The following is a 21,508-nucleotide window of genomic DNA, read 5'->3' as shown; positions in this document are numbered from 1 at the left end:
GAGATTGAAAAGCCACGAGGGAAGCCAATTACAGGAGAATAGTGTAGAGATAAGGCAGCTTCTACTATGCAGAAAGGTGTTCTGTGGTTTGAAAGACAGGAGAGGGGGGTGGAATGTTGCAGAAAGAGGAGGGGAAAAGGAAAAAAGCAAAATATGCACATTTATCCCTTGAGTAAGTGTATGAAATTGGCAGTTTCTTCACGTCATTTTGTGTAAATGGGTCACAAAAGGTAAGACCAAGTAGAATAAGGCAGAGGTGGTGAACAGTGATTATACAATGGAGAAAATAATGTGTGGGAATGGTTCTAATGACCTGTAGAGTAAAAACCAGAATTTTCTGATAAAATTCAATGTTACATGCCTTGGGCTTAGTAAACTTTTCTGAAGAGATACAAGAAAAATCTTTGAGGTGGTGGGTAGAATACAAACTGAATGGGTTTAACAGCAAGAAATTCAAGGTCATGTACTTGAGAGTAAATAAGCATTTCTTCTGGATTGTCTTTTAGAGACTAAAGGAAGTTTTGTCCGTCTTAATGACTGAACCACTGATATGATGAAGCTTTGAAAAAGCGAATGGAGTCACTTGTTTAAATCTGTAAATTACATAGATTTGCCTTGAGTGAAATGAAATCAAGGTCCTGGAGACTCAACACAAAATAATGAAATAATACTTATGTGACAGAAACATAAAAAATCCCAAACTAATATGGGGCAAAGAAAGACATTAAATGCAAACATTCATAAAAGAAACTGCAAAGCAGGCTGGGTCACTGTGTTTTTGACCCGTCGCATCCTGCACAGCCACCTACGTGTGGGTCATCAAAGGGAGGGGCACAGGGTGCTGTCTGTGGAGCAGCACTGGGGCTGTGGCTGGGTCTGTTGGTGCCTCTGTTAATGTCAAAAACGTTTTGACTGTGTTCACAATGTAGTTTAAAAGTAGAGTTGGATTGCTTTGATATGAGATAAAGGTAAAATAGCTAGCTGAAGCACTTAGTAATGAGTGTTTTAACTGTAGGCTGGAAGGCTCTAAGTAGTCTGGAGGGGTGTGCCTCCTGTTGTATTTTTTTCATGCATTAAAAGCCTTGTACAAAACATAATTCAGTATCAAAACCTGATTGTTTTGTACAAGCATTCAGAAAAATGTTGATTTATTTTAAATAATTTTTATAAAAACAATTTTGATCAATTGCTCTCTTAAATACATATTGTTGTAATGTTCTATGGTTATCTTTCTGTATGAGCTTTTCAAACGAGGCTGACATATGAGCTTACTCTGGCTATAATTTTCATAGAAATAATTTTGAGCAGGTTTTTTTATGCTCACATAATTTGTACTAGGGTAATTGAATTTAACTCCAGGAGAGTATTGCACAGTCATTTTGACTGAAATGTATTTTGTAAATGGCATCGGGTGTTCCAAAGTGCCTTGTTGCATAGCAGAGGTTTTACCATGTGCCCGAATGTGACTCCTGGCAGTGGTAGGTTTTTAGCAAGTGCACTGGCTTTGAGAGAGAGTCATGGGATGATGGTGCTGCAAAGCACCATTCATGTGACTGTGAAAGAATATAGTATCCTTGTCTGATGGTGCTGAGTATGGAAAGTTCTTTGTTTCTTGATAAGTTTGACGTTCAAAATCTGTGTGTGACAGTAAGCCAGACTGAAGAGTTAATGTTACATCTTGGGCAAGATAATTGAATATTATAAACTGTGGAGATGAAAAAAACCACACAGATCATCTAGTATATTTCTGCCAGTTTGAAATTGTTCCTCCTTTCATTAATATTTTTCAGTGCAGTTTAAAATGCACACTTGGTGAGATTTCAATCATATCTCTGAGGAAACAGCTTCCTCCCCACCCCAAATAACCAGCATCATTTTCTCTGTTTAGTTTTATCCTATGGATTTGAGATATGTCCCACACTTCGTCCAGACTCTTTCCTGTGATGGTCTGTCATTGCTTATCCAAACTAACAATGTGTTTCCCTGTGTCATGGGTCCTCATTCTGCTCATGTTTAATACCTCAGTGAATATTTCCTGGCTTCTAGTGCTGTCCTCGGGAAGAGCTCAGCCTTTCTCAGCAGACAGCCCTTGCTTCTGGAATCCTTCTCACTTCCACGCAGCCATGTGCTCACAAAGCCAGTCTTTGTGTCTGCTTGGGGAATTATGCAAGGCCCATCTGTTAGTCCAGGCTGATAGGAAAAAAGCGGCCTTGAAGGATGGCTCGTGGGTTGCTTATTTTTTCCAGAGGTTTCTGTGTTTGACCAATGAATCTCCAGAAGCAGTCTGAGTGGTCATTTCCTCCTGGGAACAATTGTCTGCTGTGCTTTTATGATTATTTTCACCTTGGATCCAAGATTTCAGCAGCAGGTTTCTCACACAAATATATTTCAAAGCAAGTTCCATCATCATTTATTTTTAAACATACCAGTGAAACCTGTTTCTCTACATCTTTCAGATCAGTAAGGGGTTTCTTTTTCAGGTTTTCTTGTTATTCCTGTAGAAAATTTCATTTAATTATTAAATTTTGCTAGTATTAAATCATCACCAATTTAAGTAATTTTACAAATAATTCTAGAATATTTCTTCCAACTGTAATTTCTTTTGTTCAGAAGATTCTCAATAAATGTTCTTTCTTCTATCACCCACACAGTTTTTCTGGCTTGTTTCTAGTCTGTTCATGCCAGATGTTTTCTTCTCAAGCTTTTGTGATAGTGAAATGGAGCCACTGTACCCATGATATTTAAAAAAAAAAAAAAGTTAAATCTTTCAAAAGCAGTGGTGTATTTTTGGCTAAGAAGTACAATTAGTTTGGTATTGCATACATATTTTTCCCATCTGTGTTTCAAACTTTTGATGTGTCTTAATTTAAGAACATATTGCCTCCAAAGTTTACAACACCTGAACTTTTGAAGTAGTAATTGTTTTTCAGTGCTTAAGTTATAGGTGGCAGGACAGGAACATTGGTGAATTTTAAAATTTTGCTACAAGTACAGTCTTAAACCCAGTTCATTCCATTATATTCTGCTTTACCTGGTGAATGCCTTAGGTGGGCACAGAGAGAGACTGTGTATGATTGCAATTTTATGCAAAATAGCTCAGCTTCAGAAACAGAGAACAGGTTAGGTTTGGTGATGGTTTAACACCGTACATGGCTTTTTCTTCCTTCTTCCTTTGCCCCCACCCCAGTTAGCTGTCAGACATTCAGCAGAGGTGCTCAAGCTTGTTGTGTCAGAAGGGATTTGGACCTTCTGTGTCACTTCTGAACCATTTGGTGAAGACAGTCATCTTTTATTTATTTGGTCTAGGTTCAGCACAGAATATTAGAGGAGCTTAATAATTCCCCATCTACCACAGTTCAGTCTTTTCAAATAAAGCAATTTATTGCACAAAATAGGTGTCTTGTCCATGTCTGTGGCTGACTCAGCAGCAGAACCTTCCTGCTATATTGTATAAAGCAAGAAAAAATGAAGAAGTCTTTGCCTGGGGGTGACAGAATTCCCTTGCTGGTTTTGATTCTCCCTGAACCCACTGAAAAAGCTGTGCAAACAAAGCTCCAGGCTGCTGCCCCCTCAGCAGGAAGGCTTTTGGACTTACCCTTGGGAGATCTCTGCCTTTCTCCATATGCAAGCTAGGCATCTGTAACTACTGCATGTTAAATTCTACTCCAAATACTTACAAGTTAGGTATTTTAGCTTCTAACATTTGGCTGTCTGTAAGAAAGCTGGCCCCTACTCACTCCCCTTAGATATATGTTCTTTGTCTCTACTGAGCCTCTTTGGAGATAAGACTGTTTCTTGCCTACATGAGTTGAAAATGGCAGTTCTCTCTACAGCTGTCTTTTTAAGTGGTCTCAGGGTCACGACTTGCTGTTTCAGCACTTACTTCCCTGTGATGACATTTATTTAAACTAAAGTATTGTGAAAGAAGTAAGTAAAAGGTTGCAGTTTCCTAAGTAAGTTTGTTACTCTGATGATCAATAGTTTCATTTGTCTTGTAATACTCTATATTGAGTCTTTAGAGTTAATGTCTTCAGTCAAGAACATTAATGAAACTTAGTGTCCACTCTGATGCTAGTTCAGATTTCTTGAGTCAGCCTTTAGTAAGGAGTTTTATATTGCTGAGCTCATGTTACACACAGAGCATTTGGTGCTAGTTGGAAAAGAAAATGCAGTATTTGTTGAAGTATTGCTGGAGCATTTGTAATGCAGCAGCAAGGTCACTTTTACATCCCACATAAAACTGATATGGGTCCAGCTCCAAACTGTGCAGACGTTTTCTGTGGTCAAGAGAAACTTTAAGGAACGCTCCTGCTGTTCCTTCATTTGGTGATTTCTGAATGTGAGGCCAGCTGCAAGTATGTAGTGCAGAAGTGATTTGCCAGTACTGATGCACCAGGGTGCAATTGTTACAGCAGGTTCCATAATGCTTATTCACTGACTGAATATGGACTTTGTTGAATGAAGAAAGGAGATAAAATGTGCTTTCAAACTCATGAGTATTTTAATAATATAAAAACCTGACAAATTTGAGATTTATCCCAATCCAGTGATACGTGCAAAGTGATTAATGAACTGGAATTTGAGCCATTTGCCATATACTGAGTTAAATTTTCTTAAATTTTGTAAATGCTAGAATTTGATAAATCATGTAATTTATATATCTGCATTAAGTAAATGGAACTTGTCTTTGGGACTATGTGTAGGCCAGCATTCCTTAGTCAAACTCCAAAGACTTTGCAGAATTATGGCATCCAAACTATTGTTGTCTCATGCCATATGAAAGAAAGTTAAGTGCAGGCTGTTAAAAAAATTGCCTCATTCTTGGGTACCATATTTTTTTCTATTCTCCACAGGTAGGCGTCATTTTTTTATATTATATTATTCCTACCTCCTACAAGCACTGTCACAAATTGAAAACCAAGTGTACTTTCAGCAAAGAGCAGGGTTATTACTGAGTTAGGATTATTTTTTTAATTGATACTGGCAAGAACTTGCTGATGCTTTTTATAGAAATGTGCTTCCTTGAACATTTCAACTGTCACTTTTCTTTCCTGATGCATTTATTCTTGAGAAATTCCTTACTGTCCTATTATCATTACTCAGAAGTAGGTCATGGTTGGCTGGCTCTTTGAAAACGAGACCTGTGGCCACATACCAGTTTGTCACAGAATGTAGCCTTGTTGCCCTGCATTGTCAGTGGCATCTATTGCAAAGGCCAGGGAAAAAAATTCTGCTTTTACCTCTTTCTTTCTGTGGTTTCTGGGAGGAGATAAGGAGACAATGGAGTCACTATGGTGTCTCTTCCTGAGTCAGAATGGGCTGGCTGTTTTCAGTGGTGACACCCCACGACTGCACTTCAGTGCTACTGCAGCCATCACTGGAGGAACAAAGACAGTGAAAAAGTATGCTGGTACATTGCTATTTTGGTAAAATAATCAATGGCTCTGTCAAGACACTGTATGTGTGTTTGTAGGCAAATTTCTCTCAACTCAGGCCCTGCTCTTTTCAAGCATACAATCTTCCAGCCTTTTCTTTCCAACCTTCAAATTCTTTTTTATCTGGAGTAGAGTGATACATCCATCTGTTCAAAATGTGGTATGATCTGGCACAGGAATATCCAACTTTGAGTGGGAAAGTTCAAAAGGTGATCTTCAGGGATAAAGGAAAGAAAATCTTAGTCCTTCCTGATTATCAGGCAGAGATTTGGAAAATGCTCAACTCATGCCTATTATACCTGTTCCTCTGATTAAAAACTGCAGGATAACTTTTGATAGGAAGGATGAAGGGCTTAGCCTGTGTCTCTCACTGCTACTGCTGAAAATGTAATGGCAAGATGTATGTATGTTCCTGGGTTTTCTAGCTGCAGAACTATGTGGAAGTGAACAATGAGCAAGTAGGAGTGACTTTCCAGAGAAAAATGGTAATTATGCCAAATGTAAAAAAAAAAATGCAATAAATTGGCCACTTTTGTTCATGTTAACAAAAATTACTAACATCACTAGTGTCTCTTGTCCACAGATCACCTCTCTTGTGACACTGCAGCTGTTATCCATGGTTGGCCAGAATGACCAGCTTGATGGACCCCGATACAAATGTACTGTATCTCTGGACTTCATCAGAGCTATTGCCCGGTGAGCCTGTTAGAGTTCATTTACTATTGCATGTGCTGACTTGAAAGAGACTTCAAACCAAGTATTTGCTCAGTCTATAGCTCTTTGCAGACCAGAATAGAAAACCTGTGGATGTTTCCTAAGAATGACTGAATAAGTCATGTTATTTATGAGAAATGTTGTACCCAAGGTAAGTATAGTCCATTCCTGTTTTGAAAAAGATTTATCTTACAGTGGCAGTGTGTGTTACAGTAACATACTGTCTTTGTGCTTAATAAAGGTCAGGGGCTTCATGTGAAAATGGTGCTCTAAAATGTCAGTCCATTTCATTACCAAAAAGCACATTTATGGTATTTGAATCTGAAATTATGTTTGGTTCTTAACAGTGTTGTGCATGATATAAAAACTACATAGGTTATAAGAATTCTTGCACATAGACTACCTTGTGTGATCTGTGATTGATACAAGCTAATTCAGTAAGTGGGTGTAGGTATGTCAGCATCTTTGTTTATCCAGAGCCTTCAGTTGTGAAGTCTGAGAACAATTCCAGATCTATCAGGAGAGATGGCAATAATTTGCAGACAGAAATACATGCAATATAAAGGCAACAATCAGGCCTATGTCATGTATTTCATCGAATGCCACCAGCATTACTTCACACCTGTTGCTGCCACCTTATTAGCAAGTCTTGGATAAACAGTCTGTAACCAGAACAGAGCCCAGAAATGACGTGTATCAAAGAGGAGAAATGTTCTCAAGGCTGACTTTGCTCTGTAACGTGGGACTATAGAGGAACCTGAGGTGTAGAATGTATTCCATAATCTCAGTGCACACGTTGCTCTCCTGAGCTAATAAATGTCCAGTAGCCTTGTCAGTAAATGCAACAGATACACTAATTTCAATTCTCAGTTGAACAGGCCATAGAATGAAACTTTGGCTCTGGTCTGGCCGGACCACACTGCCAGGACCTCCACAGCTTTGCTATGTCAGTTTGCTGTTCCCAGCAGTAAAGTCTCTTGTGAGTGATGCCCTGAAAAAGCTCCCCCTGGAACCAAGTACAGCAGACCATCTGCTCAGCAACATGGATTGTTGTGTATACAGTTATACGTTGGATGTATCCTTGAATTGGGATACTTGAAATGACAGCCCTTGCAACTTTGACATCCTTAGAAGTTTCAATGACTCCATTAAAGTTGCTGGAGGGTAGAGACGGCCAGAAAACAGGATCAAATCTTGTGTTACACAGCTCACGCTTACTGGAGAAAGTAGTTGTCAGAGACATTGTCGTTGCAAACCTCAGTGCATGGTACAGTGATTGGGCTTGCTTTCCTTTAGGTCTGATGTGTGTGTATGTGTATATATATATGTATGTATATACACATATATGTATACAAACTGATTTTTCCTACACATTGTGAGGAAGAAAGCAGTTCTTTTTTCTCCTCCTCCAAGTAGTTTGCAGGTGTTTATTTGCTGCCTAAATAGGGCTATTTAAATGGCCTGATAGATTTTAAAGTTGGCCTGCTCTGCTTTTCTCCTGTTTCTCCTTTTTTTAAAATCTTGCTTTGTTCATTTGTTACAATTTTTATTAAAATACATTTTTCAGCCCATAGTATTTATTTAATCTTAAAGGAGGATGATCCATAAAAAGACAAGGTTTCATGAACTCACAATAAATGAGCTTCTCTCTTCTCTGGGTGGGGCTACGAGCTATAGGATGAAGGCCTGATCTTCTGTGCTTTAAGAAATTTCAATTTCTATCTGTGCAATAGTCTTGGTTGTATTTGTCACAGAGGAGGAACTACTTTGCAATTTCAGCCAAAATACATATCAAGTAAGCAGCCCATCTTCTGATTCTTCTTTCTCTGTTAACTGCAATAGTACTAAAAGAAGTTTGTTAGTCACTAAAATCTTCAGATACCTCAGACTTGTTACCATCTCAGCCTTGTTACTCCAGCATATTTCCTAATGGAAGGCTGAGGAGTGCAAAGAATGGGACAGAAAAGGATGCTCTTTCCCTCCCTACCCCCATTCAAGCTGTTCAGATTGTCATTTCATTTTCTGTGTTTTTTAAGCAAAAGTAAAGTTTGCATTAAAAAAAAAAAAAGCCACCTGTTTTTGGAAAAGAGTAAAAAACTTATGTCTCTTCCTGGTGGCTTTTAATGTGGTAACTGCTGAAGTGCACAATCTTTATTACTGCAGAACTTAATGTGTGGCTCTATTCTGGGCATATAGTCAGTCACTGTGGAAATATTTCCATGTTTTTTACCACATAGTAGTTAAACATTTAGCTGAAGGTAAAGTTCAACGTTTCTTTGTTAGAAATAATTTCTGTTTTAAGAACTTCAAATCTAAGCTCATACATTTTTCTCTAGCCGAAGTAGGACTCTCTTAGTATTTATTGAATGTAATGGATCTTTTCAGAGTCTATAATAAACCCAGTTGTTATGACAGAACAATTCTGTTTCATTTAGTTGATAAGGTCAGCATTTGTTAGTGTGTATGATTTTGTTTCTGTGGAAAGCCTTGTAATCAAAGCACTTTTTTTGAGTGACACAATGTCATGCAAGTCTAACAGGGGCAGTTAGTGTCTTTAAATTTGTCACTGGATTATTAAATAGACTCCAACACAGTATTTTCTGTTATGTGTATTGGGGATTTCTAAACTTTTTCTCTGTCCAATATGATGTTTTATAAAAACTTTTTGAAAAGTGGGTTACAGGCTGATGCATGAACAGAGAATATTAAATTTTTGTAGTCCAACAAATAAGAATTCAGCTAGCTAATCTCACTTAGTATTGTTAGCAGTTATTTTTACATCACTAAATACTTTAAAAAACACCCTTTTAATTTTATACTTGTCATTATATGCAGTAATTTGCATTATTTATTCAAACAGTAAACCCTAAAGTCTGAGTGTTAGATTGTATAGAAGAATGAGTTTAGAGACAAAAAAATAATTATATGTTTTATTCTACTGCTATTTCATTTTGCGTGCCATTAAAGTACAAAAGTGTACATTTAAAATCTTCTATCCCATTGAGTGGCATTCTTGGATTTTTCAAATTTAGCTGTGAACATAGGTCAACTACTGTCAAGACTGAAAGAATGCGGACTGCAAATGAGTACAGATGAAGGAGTTTCATAGTACATGCTAAAACAGGTGGTTTGGAGATGAACAAAACATTCAATAGCATAAAAGGTTGTTGCTTTGCATCACCAACTAGAACATTAAGTTTGCCATATGAAAATCTTATTAATATTGATATATTTTTACTGTTTAATTAAGGAATAAGAGTCTTCCTTTCTTTACTAGGAAGTTGCTACATTTCTTTTCTAGAATTTTGCGAAGTTTAAATAATCAGAAGAGAGGTACTGTAAATAATGAGAGAAATTAAAAATTCATTAATCCTTGCTTGCATTTCTTTTGGGGAATCGCTTGATTTTGGTTGTACAGAATGTCCCGCATGTGCTGTCTCCAAACAGGTTAAAGTCTTAGCACTGTTAAGAAGATTGCTCTAATATACTGTGTTTTTGTTTATAGGACCGTGAACTTCGACATAATAAAGTACTTGTATGATTTCTTGTGAAAACAAGCTTCACAGCCATATGGACACTGTGACAATGACTAAGGCAAGCTGTGTTCATCTCTCTACTTAGCTAGCCAGAAAGAAGAGTATTTTGGCTCTTTTGGATTTGTCCAAACAGGTGCTGGCCCAGCATGGAACCCGATGAAAATACTCTGATTGGTCTGGGTGGATCTGAGCAGAGGACTATTTACCAGGGACCCTGGAGTATTTGGAAGCAATGTGTTAATTATAAACAGCAGGGATTGAGCACAATCTGTTCTACTCTTAATGATGTTATCTTAACACTGAAATTGCCTGAAACCCATTTACTTAGGACTGCATTTTGCTCTATGAACTCTCCCCAGTGCTTTGAACATGGCAGCAGCCGTTGTTTGTATGCCCAGTCTTTTCACTTCCTCTCCACAGGAATCTTTGCAATTGCCTGCCAAAGCAGCTTTTCCTGAGGCCACCATTTTAAGACAGTGGAGTAGCAAAGTATAATAAACATAAGAACATATTTAAAAATCAAGCTGGTACAAATTCTTCTTTCTCCTCAGTAGTATGTAGGCAGTGTTACCCTGTTATATGGGGATCACGATGATAGGAAACTCCCAATTAGTTACCATACTGTCTTTTTCAGACCATTCATAAATGTTGACTATGAATCTATTTTTACAAAGCTCTATTTTTTTTTTTTTTTAAATTATTCTTAAAGTTCTACCTCTTTCTCAAACTTGAAATGTTTTATTTTTGCTTTAACATTTTATGGTCCTTTTACACTCATCCAGTTACATGAAGTGCTAATTATAGTGCTGTGTGGAATGAATGTACTTTTAAGATACACACCGTGTAATGGCTTTTGTAACAGCCTCTGTCCTGAAGAGGAGGATGGCACAGAGAAATTCAACAGGTGACAGAGTTCTTCTGCAGCAGTTCTCCAAAAGAGGTGGAATAGTGAATAACCAATGTGATATTGTAACATAAAACTTTATCCTTGGAAATACCTGATAGAATACACTACAATTGCAGCTTACCAGTAAAGATGCTCAACTTTTGGAGCTTTAAAATCCCCTAATTCAGTTGGAGGTTATTATCTTTATGAATCTGAAGATTTCTGTAACCCTCGTGAAAACTCCAGGTCCCACAGCCTGTTACTCAGATGTTTTACTCTTGAGTGCTCCCCTTTGTCTGTTTGACAGTAAAAGACGATGCCAGGTCCTAAGTTGAACATTATGGTTTTTTTCAAGGAAAAATCATTAGTCTTCCCCCCTTGCTCTTATATTAGAAATGGTCAAATACCCTGAGCATGTGTAGTCTTTACTCTTTTTTGTTTCTCTTTTTATTTTTTTTTATTTGTTTTTATGTTTTCTTTTTTTGGTGTTTTCTTTTTTTTCCCCCCAATTGTGGATGCGTAGCCATACTTCTGGATTCAGACCCAAGTGACAAAGGTATCCTTCTGGCCAAGCTCTGGCTTCCTTCCTCAGGGGAGTGTGAAAGGGCAGCAATGAGTCATCTCCGTGATCTGTTTTACTTCCTACCGCTGAGCTGGATCAAACCCTGCACCTGTCCATGAGGTGGCAACATTTGTCACACTTACTGAAGTGCTTGGATGTAAACACATAGCCTGTTTCAAAAGTGTTTACTACCTGCTTTTGTTTTTACTTATAAAAATGCCCATAATGGGAACTTTGGGCTAAACTTTACAGTGGCTTTCTATCCTGGAGCTAGTGCTGGGCTGAGCTCAGCTCTCATGGATCTCCTGTATGACTGCCTGGGGCTGCAGTCTGTAGTGGAAATAAGTTTTGAGGTATTCATATGTGAACTAGTCCATGTGAAACAGTAGCAGTAGATCATAGGGATTTGTAATTTTTGATCTGGATAAGAATTTGATACATGAATTGTGATGGGACTGATAATGATTTGTTAAGTGCTACAATACTTGAGTCACAAAACTTCATTTTCAGCAACCCCAATCATTCCCACCAAATAGACCAGACCCTCAAAACCCTTCAGCTCCAAATTTGGAGCACAAATTAGACATAAAATAAGGGTCCTAGAAATTAAGCAGTGAGAAAACTTGGTGCTGCTGATACTTTTTTAATCTAATTTCTTCTATACTAGCCTTATGAGTATTGGTGATTATTTCCAGTGTAAATCCAGAGAATAAGGATACTAAGTTTGTGGAATGTAGTTAATTTGACTGAAATGAGGTTAACTAGAGAAGGAGCAGTAACTGAGGATCCATTAGACAGAACCACTCTCCTTACTTTGAAGACACTTTTTTGACCTTTCTGAAAGACTCTTATCAGTGAAATAAAATTTAAAGCTGAATCAGCAGAGTATGAGAATGAACAAGGTGACTGAAGTGCAGATGATTGATGTAGGCTATAACTACGCTGATGATGAATAGTAGGATTTATTCTGACAAACTAGAAATATTTCTATATAGCCATGTCAATGAGTTTATAAATTACTGCTGAGTTTCTTACTGGATGCCTTAGCAATATTCTGTTCTGAGACCCCATTTTCATGGATGAGGTGTGGCCTCCTTCAGCCTCCCCAGGCCAGGATTTCATCTCTTCTACAGGTGGTTTTAAGAACTGTGCAAACAAGGTAGAGCAAGACAGTTTAATCAGAAATCCTTCAGTACCTTAGTGCTGCAGTATACATTTTTAAAAATACCCAATTTTTTTCATAATTCCCAAATCACAAAGCATTATAATATTGTAAACATTACAGACTTACAGTGCTTGTCTCCAGTGGCTGATCTAGACATTACCAGGAGCTGGGGCTTGTTCTTACAAGGAGAAAGTAATGGAAAAAGAAATGAAGCTATCATCAGTTGTGAAGAGATTAGTGCCCTTGAACAGCTCTGACTTCATCAACAGCTGCATTTTCATGCACATAACATGGAGATTTTATTTTTTAAAAAGGCGTGCAAGGCTGCATCCAGATGTAATACAGTAGTCGATTAACTCTTCTTGGACGGTGATTTGTCTTACTCTGGTTCTCACAGAACCTGCTGCTTCTACTGTAACGATTCCTGTAGCTGTTGGCTCTCATTTGGGGTGAATTAAAAAAATACGTTGTTTATTTCAGTACCTTTTGAGTTTTGATGCTTCTATACACTATGTAAAAATACATTCATTCTTGCCATTGATGAAATTGTTCCAATATCCACCAAGTACCATTTTGACAAGACCATTCAGGTACTGTTTTCCTCTCATAACTGGAACTGCCAGCCATGCCAGGAGAATAGTGTGGAGGACTGGATTTCCAGCAAGAATATAGAAGATACTACATGTCTGTGACCTCTGAGCAAAATGTACCCAGTTAAGTATCTCAGGAGTAGAGACTCCCTCTGCGCCTGTACTGGCAGAGATGGCAGGGAAGAGTGAGAAATGGCACGTTCTTGAGGGCTGCCTGGAGGCTGGCATACTGTGTGTTCTGGTCAGCCCAGACAGTTGAGGAGCAGAAGATTTACTGCATCCGGAAGTAAATCCTGCCGGAGGTGAAGTAACTTCTCCAGTTTTCTCACTGACAGAATGGCATAACTTACAAAAGAGCATTATCATTGCTGGTAAATATGTATTGGGATAACGATACAGCTTGATTAGCAAGTCTAATCATAGACAATACAAAATTTTTATGTGTTTGTAGATACTGGAATGGCTCCACAAGAAAATTGAATGGGAGATTAATAGCAAAAACTGTGGTTTTTATCTCAGCTTCTCTATGACATCTTTTTCTATGAACAGCCTGATTCGAATAAACTACAATACTCAGAGGAGGGTAACTTCTTGATTCTTTATTTTTGTGCATGTTTATTTAAACCATTTAAAGAATAAATCTGAAAACAACACAGAAATTTTGTGTATGCCAGCAGCGTTGAAACTGCAGAAGTACAATCCTTATTATGACTGTGCTCATGTTTTCCTGAAAACTTGTCTTTAAAAAGCCACAGCTCAATGGCAGTGTCTGTGCAAAACAAAAAATTGAAAAATATCATCGTACTGGTTGTTACTGGACATTAGCAGTATATCAGTCATGTATTTGGATAACCAAGTATCCACACAGGTGTCTGAAGCTCAGAAGTATGGTGTTAAAGTAAGACCAACACTGTCAAGCAGCCCATGGATGGAGGTGTTTTCATGCTGCTGAGCAAGTGAATGTCTGACTGTAAGCAGGGAGTCTTAGAGTGAGAACATGATGTCCAAAGTACCACAGGCAGACTTAATGTTTGAAGTGTTCTAGTGTGTTGTACTCCTCCTCTGCTGGTGACCACTCCATTTTTCTAAAGCAGCAGAAGTATCCCTAACTATTTCTTTCATTTGGTTCAAAGTACATTTGGTAATAAATCATTTCCATTGGTGTGTTGCAGTTGCCAAAAAGGCTTTGCTATGCAGCTCTTCCAAGGGAGTTAACACCACCAGGCAGCAAAGTACTGAAAGAAAATACATGTTCACTGCCTACTGTTTGGGTAGGCAGCTGGGCAACTTCAGCAGGGAAACAGGCTGGGCTTTCCTCTGAGATGAAGTTGTGGATAAACTTGCCCTCTTGACACATTTGATGTTTTGAAATATCCAGAACTCTACCAGACTTCTGTATTCCTCTCTGTTTCTTCCTCTACCCTCCCCCTGCAATTCCGTGTTATTTTTTGAAATGGTTCTTGCAGAGATCTGCACCAGAAGCACAGCCAGCTCCTGGGCTTGACATCTCCCTGGGGATCTCCCACAAGTGAGCAGAGCAGGAACGCTGCTGTGGGCTGTCTGTCCCATGTTGCAGCTGTGCTTTTTTTCAACTAACCTGTTGCCACATACTGCCTTCTGTCCTGCCAGGACTTGTTTGAATATTTGGAGAGGGATCTGTTGTGTACTTGAGGGCAGGTGTTTGGCTTCAGCGAGGTCCTTTTCCAAAACCTGGTGCAGTGTGTTGAACCATGAATGCTGTATTGTCATCTTGTACTCAGTGTTCATATTTCATATTTGTTCAGTTTTGATTAAATGCTGATGAAAAGCCCATGTCAGTGTTGGACTGATGTAGTAAATGTGATTTTTCTTAAGCAGCACAGCAGAGGTGCAGCTTTGCCTAAATTCATTCAGCACATATGTTCCATTTTCCTGGCACATACAGGTTTTCTACAGAACAGGATTTCTAATATGCAAATAGTTTCTTTTCTGCATTTGATTCTTGTTCAGGAAAATATGTGCTGCACATTATTTCATGTACTTTGTTCAGATAGTTGAGCAGAGGAATAAAACAGGGCTGGGAGGGCTGGGAAATAGAGCTGTGCTAGCAGGCTTTCCTGGAGCCTATGCCTTGGTAGTTTAGCAGCTGAGCACTTCCTGTGTCTTCACGTAGGTAATGAGAGTTCTCACATAGGCACCTCCTAAATACCGAATCTGAATAGTTACAAAGAGAGAATAGCCAAGTGTAACATAAATAACCTCTCATTAAGACAACCTTGCCAGATGAGGGAGCATGTTTCTACAAAATCCAGCAAAGGAAGAACATACCTGAGAGACGGTGATGGAGAGCAAAGTTGTTTACCGCTCTCACGGCAAAAGCCTTGGTTATATTCTTGCTGTTTGCATTGATTCTCTTTAGTTAAAGAGTTTTTACGGTATTTATGGTGATGCTGTTTCTCCCTCTACCCCATTTCCATCAGTACAGTCCCAGCTGCTGTTTTTTCTTCCTCTGCCATTGCACCCAGTGCACTGAGAGTTCCCACCTGTGCCAGCAGTTTTTGTGGGGAAGCAAGTGCCCTGCTCTGTGATGCCCTGGATGCCAGCCCTGGTGTTGCTATCCTAGGGCAACTCAGCATCTCAGGTTTGGGATGGCAACAGCAGAAAGTGGTTGTTTCATCTTGCAGGGTATAGGAACTTCAGCAACAGCCCTGAAAAAGAAAGACATGATGTGAATAAGCAAAAACATCTACGAGGGAGGCAAATTATGTTATTTGTGTGCAATTACAGCAGTTCCTGAATTCCAGCTGCATGGCTGAATGAATACCCATCCCATTTCCTTACATTTACATTTTCTATGCTGTTTTTGATTATTTCTTAAGGATGCAAATCATTAGAAAAAACAAATAGCTGGGAGTCCTGCTCAAACTTCTGGGAACAGTGTCATGCTGAGATTTGGGAATTTCAGAGAAAATAAGAAGAACAACCAAAGACAAGTACATGATTTCTCCAGTGATGTAAACAAACCTGTAGCTCCTGCCTCCTGGGGATGGGAGCTTCCTCTCTGTCAGCACAGGCTCTTTCCCTTGACTGAGCCTGGGTTTGGGGTATGTGCAAGACCTTAAATAGCTTCTTCAGTGCTGCTCCTCAAGCAAAGATAAAACATGTCTGGAGCTATCAGTAAAGAGATGTGTTTATGTATCCTGAGTGCATTGCCTTTTAATGGCTTGGAATCCTTTACAAAAATCTTACCTAATGTCAAGAGTGCAGGAGGGGGTTTTTTTGGTTGATTATAGGAAAAGCAAATCTGATAGTTGGGCAAATAGTCACAGTTACTTTCTTCAAAGTAATTTGTCTTCAGCAATACCTCTGTTGTTCACCATCCGCAGTTTCTTCTTTTAAGTCAGACTGCTGAAGAGACTGAAGCTGATCCCTCTGATTCATTTGGGATCTATTTGCAGAAATAAGTAATCTCATTCCTAAAATAAAAAGTGGGGAAACAGGGGATTAGACTGAAAATTCAAACTGCTCTGTATTGGGTAGCCTTCACACTACAGGAGTCAGAAATCCTGATTTCAGAATGCTACATAAATATGTGGCTGGTTTATATTTTCCTCAGATGATACAACTTCATGAATTTTTGGTGTGGAAGACAATTAAATGTGTGATCATGGACAGCTGTTTTCCATCAGTAGCTAAAGAATAGCTCATCCATCAGAAAAGACAGCACTGTCTTTGCGTGTTCACAGCCAAAGAGATATGGAGATAGTGGGGGAAGTCAGGTGATGCTGCTGTTTCCTTCTCAATTTCCCTTCCTGGGAAAGCGAGGATGGTGAAAGAGCACAGTAAGATCATGAATATCAAGTGATACTCTCAATAAGACATGGATCACCACATATTTCTGATGATCTAAGGTCTGTGACTACAGGCTGCTTTTAGAGCTGTTGGATTCTCTTTGGGGATGTCATCTTTGAGCTCCTCAAAATACCAAACCAGTCAGAGGAGAGAGAGAGAGGATATCTTTTCCTGCCTTTGTGCCAAGATGCTGCTGTTGCACTTTTCAGCTGAGAAGGACAAGAAGTTTGGAGCAGAAGACCTGGGCGCACATGTTTGGGTACAGAGATCTAGAAAGGTTACATGGATCACTGTGTGGAACAGATCTACTCCTCATTCAGCTTGTTTAAATCACAGAAGAGAACCAGTCTCAACAGGGATTGAGATAATCATTTTTATTGTTTGTGTCAGTCCTCACTCATTAAAAACTGGAATTTCTTTCTGCATTAAATGAATAAGTCAGTGTAGGCTGCTTACCCAGTTCCAACTCCGGCTGCTGAGAAAGTAATTCTTTTATTTTTAGCAGGTTAAGGAACATCATTTTTATGCTAACCTTTTTTTCTTTTGAATTCTTTTCTACAGATGCCTTCCAGAAATCTTTGGATGTTCGATATGTTACTATAGATATATAGTAAAATTTTGACAGCTTTCTTAGTGCTCAAAACTTGCGGTTCCCTGCAGAGACCTTTTCTTCACTGTAGCCTTATTGCCAGGTTGTCAGAACATTAATTAAACTAGAAGAATAAGGCATTGCGTGTCATTTCCTATACTGGATGCCTTCATGTCAGGGACATATCTCCATGGTAAGAACCTGTATATAAACAAAAAATAAGCCTGGCAACAGTACAAAAGCTCATGCAGACTTGTAAGTGAGAAACATGGTGAAAGAAAATACAGAATTTAAAGCAAAGTATTTCTAGGGAAAATGAAGAGCGCTGAATAATGCAGTCATTAAGAACAAATGTGTTGATTTTTTCTGGCTACTTGGAGTATTTCAATGCTACTTTTAGTCTCCTTTTTTTAGGTGTTCATTGGTTCAAATCTAAAAAGGTGTCTTATTCTAAACCCCCCCATTTATTATAGGTAGACTTAACGTTCCTTAGCGGGATTAAGGATTCTCTGTACAAGCACATAAAATCATGTATAGTAAAACTTTATTCCATATAAACTGTTAAAATTTGAATACATTTCACTTTGCTGCATGGATCAAAATGTCTTCATATACTATACATCATGTCTCAATTTAATATGCATTTACTCTGCTGTTGAGAAGCCAAAAAATACAGCACACATGTTGATGTTTTTCCTACAATAAAATGAGTAGATGCTCAAACTATAATTGCAATCCACTGTTTGCTAACCCTGCAGGCAGAGCCACAGCACTACAGAAAAAGGAGTATTTTTCTTTTTTTTTTCCTCATATTTTCAGGGCTGTGGGTTTTTGTGACTCTTCACAAAATAAATTTGATCATTTGCTGCCAAACTGAAAGAAAAAAATACATATTTTCTAGAGCTGAAAGGAAGAAATTGTGCTTTAGGGATTACAAGATGAAGGGGATAAAACTGTCTGGAGGATAAAACTGCCGTGGGTACACAGGGGTCTTCCTTTTCTTCTTGCCATGCATGGAACAGTTCCTGAGGGATTACATACAAAGACTGTCCGTGACAGGGAACACTGCAACTGTTTGTACCTGGCTGTGCCACTGAGGCTTGGGGCAAGCAGAGGGACATCCATCATTTACAGACTTGGTCATGAGCCTGGCCGAGAGCACAGGAGTGAAAACTGTGCCACTGGAAAAGGACCTGGAGTGCACTGGTTGTGTCTTCCTTCTCAGCCAAACACAAGAGCACGGCCAGTCTCTCAAAATGTTATTTGAAACATTTTTAAGCTTGAAAAGTCCTTGTGGTTGTGAGGACCCTCAATTAGTTCCATGTATGTGCTTTGGGCTGGAGCTGTGTGGCTGCTCTCCATAGCAGCCTTCACTCCTCTAGGAACTCCCGTGTCCAAGGTAGGCAGTGTGGACAGAGGTTTTGGTGTCTCTGGGGTGACTGTATTGTTGTAGACAGGTAGATGGAGTGGCTGTAGCAGCATATGTAGTATTTCCCCTTGTCTTGGTGTCTTCATAGAATCACAGAATATACTGAGTTGGAAGGGACCCATCAGGATCATTGAGTCCAACTCCCAGCCCTGCATAGTACACCTCAAGAGTCCCACCATGTGCCTGAGAGCATTTTCCAAACACCTTGAACTCTGTCAAGCTTGATGCTCTGACCACTTCCCTGGGGAGCCTCTTTCCGTGCCTGACCACCCTGTCTGGTGAAAAACTTTTTCCTGTTAGCCAGCCTAAACCTCCCCTGACACAACTTCAGGCCATTCCCTTGGGTTCTGTCACTGGTCACAAGGATGAAGAGATCAGTGTCTGCCCCTCCTCTTCCCCTCATGAGGAAGTTGTAACTGCAATGAGGTCTCCCCTCAGTCTCCTCCAGGCTGAACAGAACAAGTGACCTCAGCTGCTCCTCATACAGCTTCCCCTTCTTGCCTGACTGTCACTGGTATTCCGAGTGCATGTGCAGCAGCACAGCGTGGGTGCCAGTCTTGGAGTTACACCTCAGCAGAGCAGTTTCACACTTGTGCTACTTCGATCCTGCACAAACCCTTCCCAATAAGGGAATATTGCCTGGCTGGCTGCTTGCTGGAGAGTCGGTGTCCAGGTGTTTTACATCCCAGGCAGCCTACAAAGCTGTATCTGTGAGCCCAGCAGTGACTCAAGCATGTCCTGAGGATTTGGGGCCAGCCCTGCAGGGGTGGGTGAGAGGTCTCCTCCTTCAGCTCAAAGTGTCACCCCTTCGGACAGTCTGGGGTAGTCAGGAACTCAAGTGCTGGGCACTCCAGGCACACCCAGGGGAAGTTAAAGTTCTACGGTGCTGGGCCTCCTCTTAAGCATCAGAGTGATGCCATGAGCCTTGTGCTTAGAAGAGGCAGATTTTCAGCACTGCTTCTGCCACGGGGTGAGTTTCTCCCTGCCTGCCCTCGGTGCTGTGTCTGCCAGCAGGATGCACAGGGGCTTGTGTTCCACTGCACGGAGCTCACCTCCACCCGAGGTAAGGGACAGCACTGAGGTATCTCCTATGACCACTGCGAGGCTCGGTGTCCTCCCTAGCTCCTTCCCTGCCATCCTCTCTGCTAAAGCATCCCTGCTACTACTCAAGCACTTGGATTCCTCCTCTTCAAAAAACAGTCTTTAAAAATTATTCTTTAAAATTTTCTGGTAAATAGAATTAATTCCCTAAGAGAGGATCACTTTAGATTGCTTAGCTGTGAGTATCTTTTATTCATGAGCAGCATATGCCATACATTCACCCCCTCACTCAAGTCGCAAGCATTATTTCAGGCAGAAGAAAGCACATCTTTAACATCGTAGGCTTTTGAACAATCTGAAAATGTGTAATGAAGTGGCAACACATCTCAGAGGCAATAACCTACTGAAACATTACAAGCCTTTATAGTCAGTGGGCATTTTAAAGTCCTAACTTGTAACCAACAGAACTTTGTTTAAATGATTAATTTTATGTACACAGAAGTTTTCTTCTCCCTATGGGTATCGAGTGAATCCTAAATGATAAACCGCATCAGTCTGCTTTTTAGCATAAACTGCTTCGTTTTTAACTCACAAGGTCCTTAACACAATTTTCTCCAGGACATCCAGTAATTCCCTTTCTTTTCTAGTTGTCCCAAGGAGAGGCACACAAAAGTTCTTAAATCTAGTGCAAACTTAGAACCTGCTGTTTCCCCTCTCAGATCTATTTTTTAAAACACAGGTGCAATAGAAAGCCTGGGGAGTGCAAAGGTTGGTCTCTTCAATTAATTTAACACACGTCTTTGTGAACAAATAAAGCAGAGATGAAAAGTCTGTAGAAAAACCTGCTGAAGTCTAACTTCCTGGGGTTGGCTACTAAGCGTATTTGGTTATCAGGAGGATTAGTTCATTGTTGCTGAAATTTTAGCTTTGATCTCTCATTATAAGTTTTTTAAATTCTGAGGATTAATTGCATTTGAGGGGAAGATCCGAAGAATTTTTCTGACTCCAGTGGGTTTTGAAGGAGGCCGCCTGAGGTATATGATAAGAGAGCCCACCTCTGCATCTTGATCCCTGGAAATGGAATTGACCTTTTCACACCTCAATTAGGGATCATTTTATATAAATATATCATAATGTTCGACCCCAATCTCCTTTGCATGCCCTGGTGCAGTTGGCCTGTGAACACCATGGTCTCCTATCAGCAAAAGGAGACAAGATAGTTGCTCAGATGTTCAGGGTCAACAGCCCAGCAGAGATGGCCCCAGCTGAGGCTCTAACTGGGGCAGGTTGAAAAGCTTGGACCAGCTGTGTGGAGTTGAGCAATGCTTTCTGCTTGTCACCTTTGGTACTCAGCTGCTAATACTCCAAATTTTGCATTTAGCAGTAATTCATAGCTGTATGGATTTTGAAGGTGGTGTTTCTCTTCCAGCTGTAGTTTCTCCACAAGGATAAGGCAGCCTCCTGTGCCCAACAAATGCAGTTTTTACTCCTGCTGGGGAAGGAACACAAGAGAAGGGCTCATAGGAAAGCTGTGCTACTAAATATGCAATATTGCTGGGGCAATACCAGCTCCTGTGGGCACCCACAGACTCAGCACCCATGATCCTCATAGGCTGTGTGAGGCTGGAGAGCAAAGCCCCAGCTGAGCATCTCCCAGCCTTCCGCATTCCCCGATGTAAAAGGGCTTAATCCCATAAGACTCGGTGACTTACCTCCCCCTGTCAATAGGT

General features: G+C 39.8%; 1 protein-coding gene across 5 annotated transcripts in view; it reads left to right on the top strand.

Annotated features, from left to right (window-relative positions):
• The window catches only part of ORC5 (origin recognition complex subunit 5), a 68,386-nt gene extending 53,515 nt beyond the window's left edge, over positions 1 to 14,871 (top strand). For 4 of the 5 annotated variants that reach the window (XM_068994458.1, XM_068994425.1, XM_068994435.1 and 1 more), the window contains 2 exons: positions 6,019 to 6,131; positions 9,655 to 11,083. In XM_068994458.1, the coding sequence (XP_068850559.1) occupies positions 6,019 to 6,131; positions 9,655 to 9,700 (159 nt within the window). In that variant the 3' untranslated portion in view covers positions 9,701 to 11,083. The other variant, XM_068994450.1, reaches the window with a different exon arrangement.
• Positions 14,872 to 21,508: the final 6,637 nt, after the last annotated feature.

This window comes from Aphelocoma coerulescens, chromosome 1A, assembly GCF_041296385.1.
Source record: "Aphelocoma coerulescens isolate FSJ_1873_10779 chromosome 1A, UR_Acoe_1.0, whole genome shotgun sequence".
In the NCBI taxonomy this organism is placed as follows: Eukaryota; Metazoa; Chordata; class Aves; order Passeriformes; family Corvidae; genus Aphelocoma; species Aphelocoma coerulescens.
This window is presented reverse-complemented; position numbering and strand designations above follow the sequence as displayed.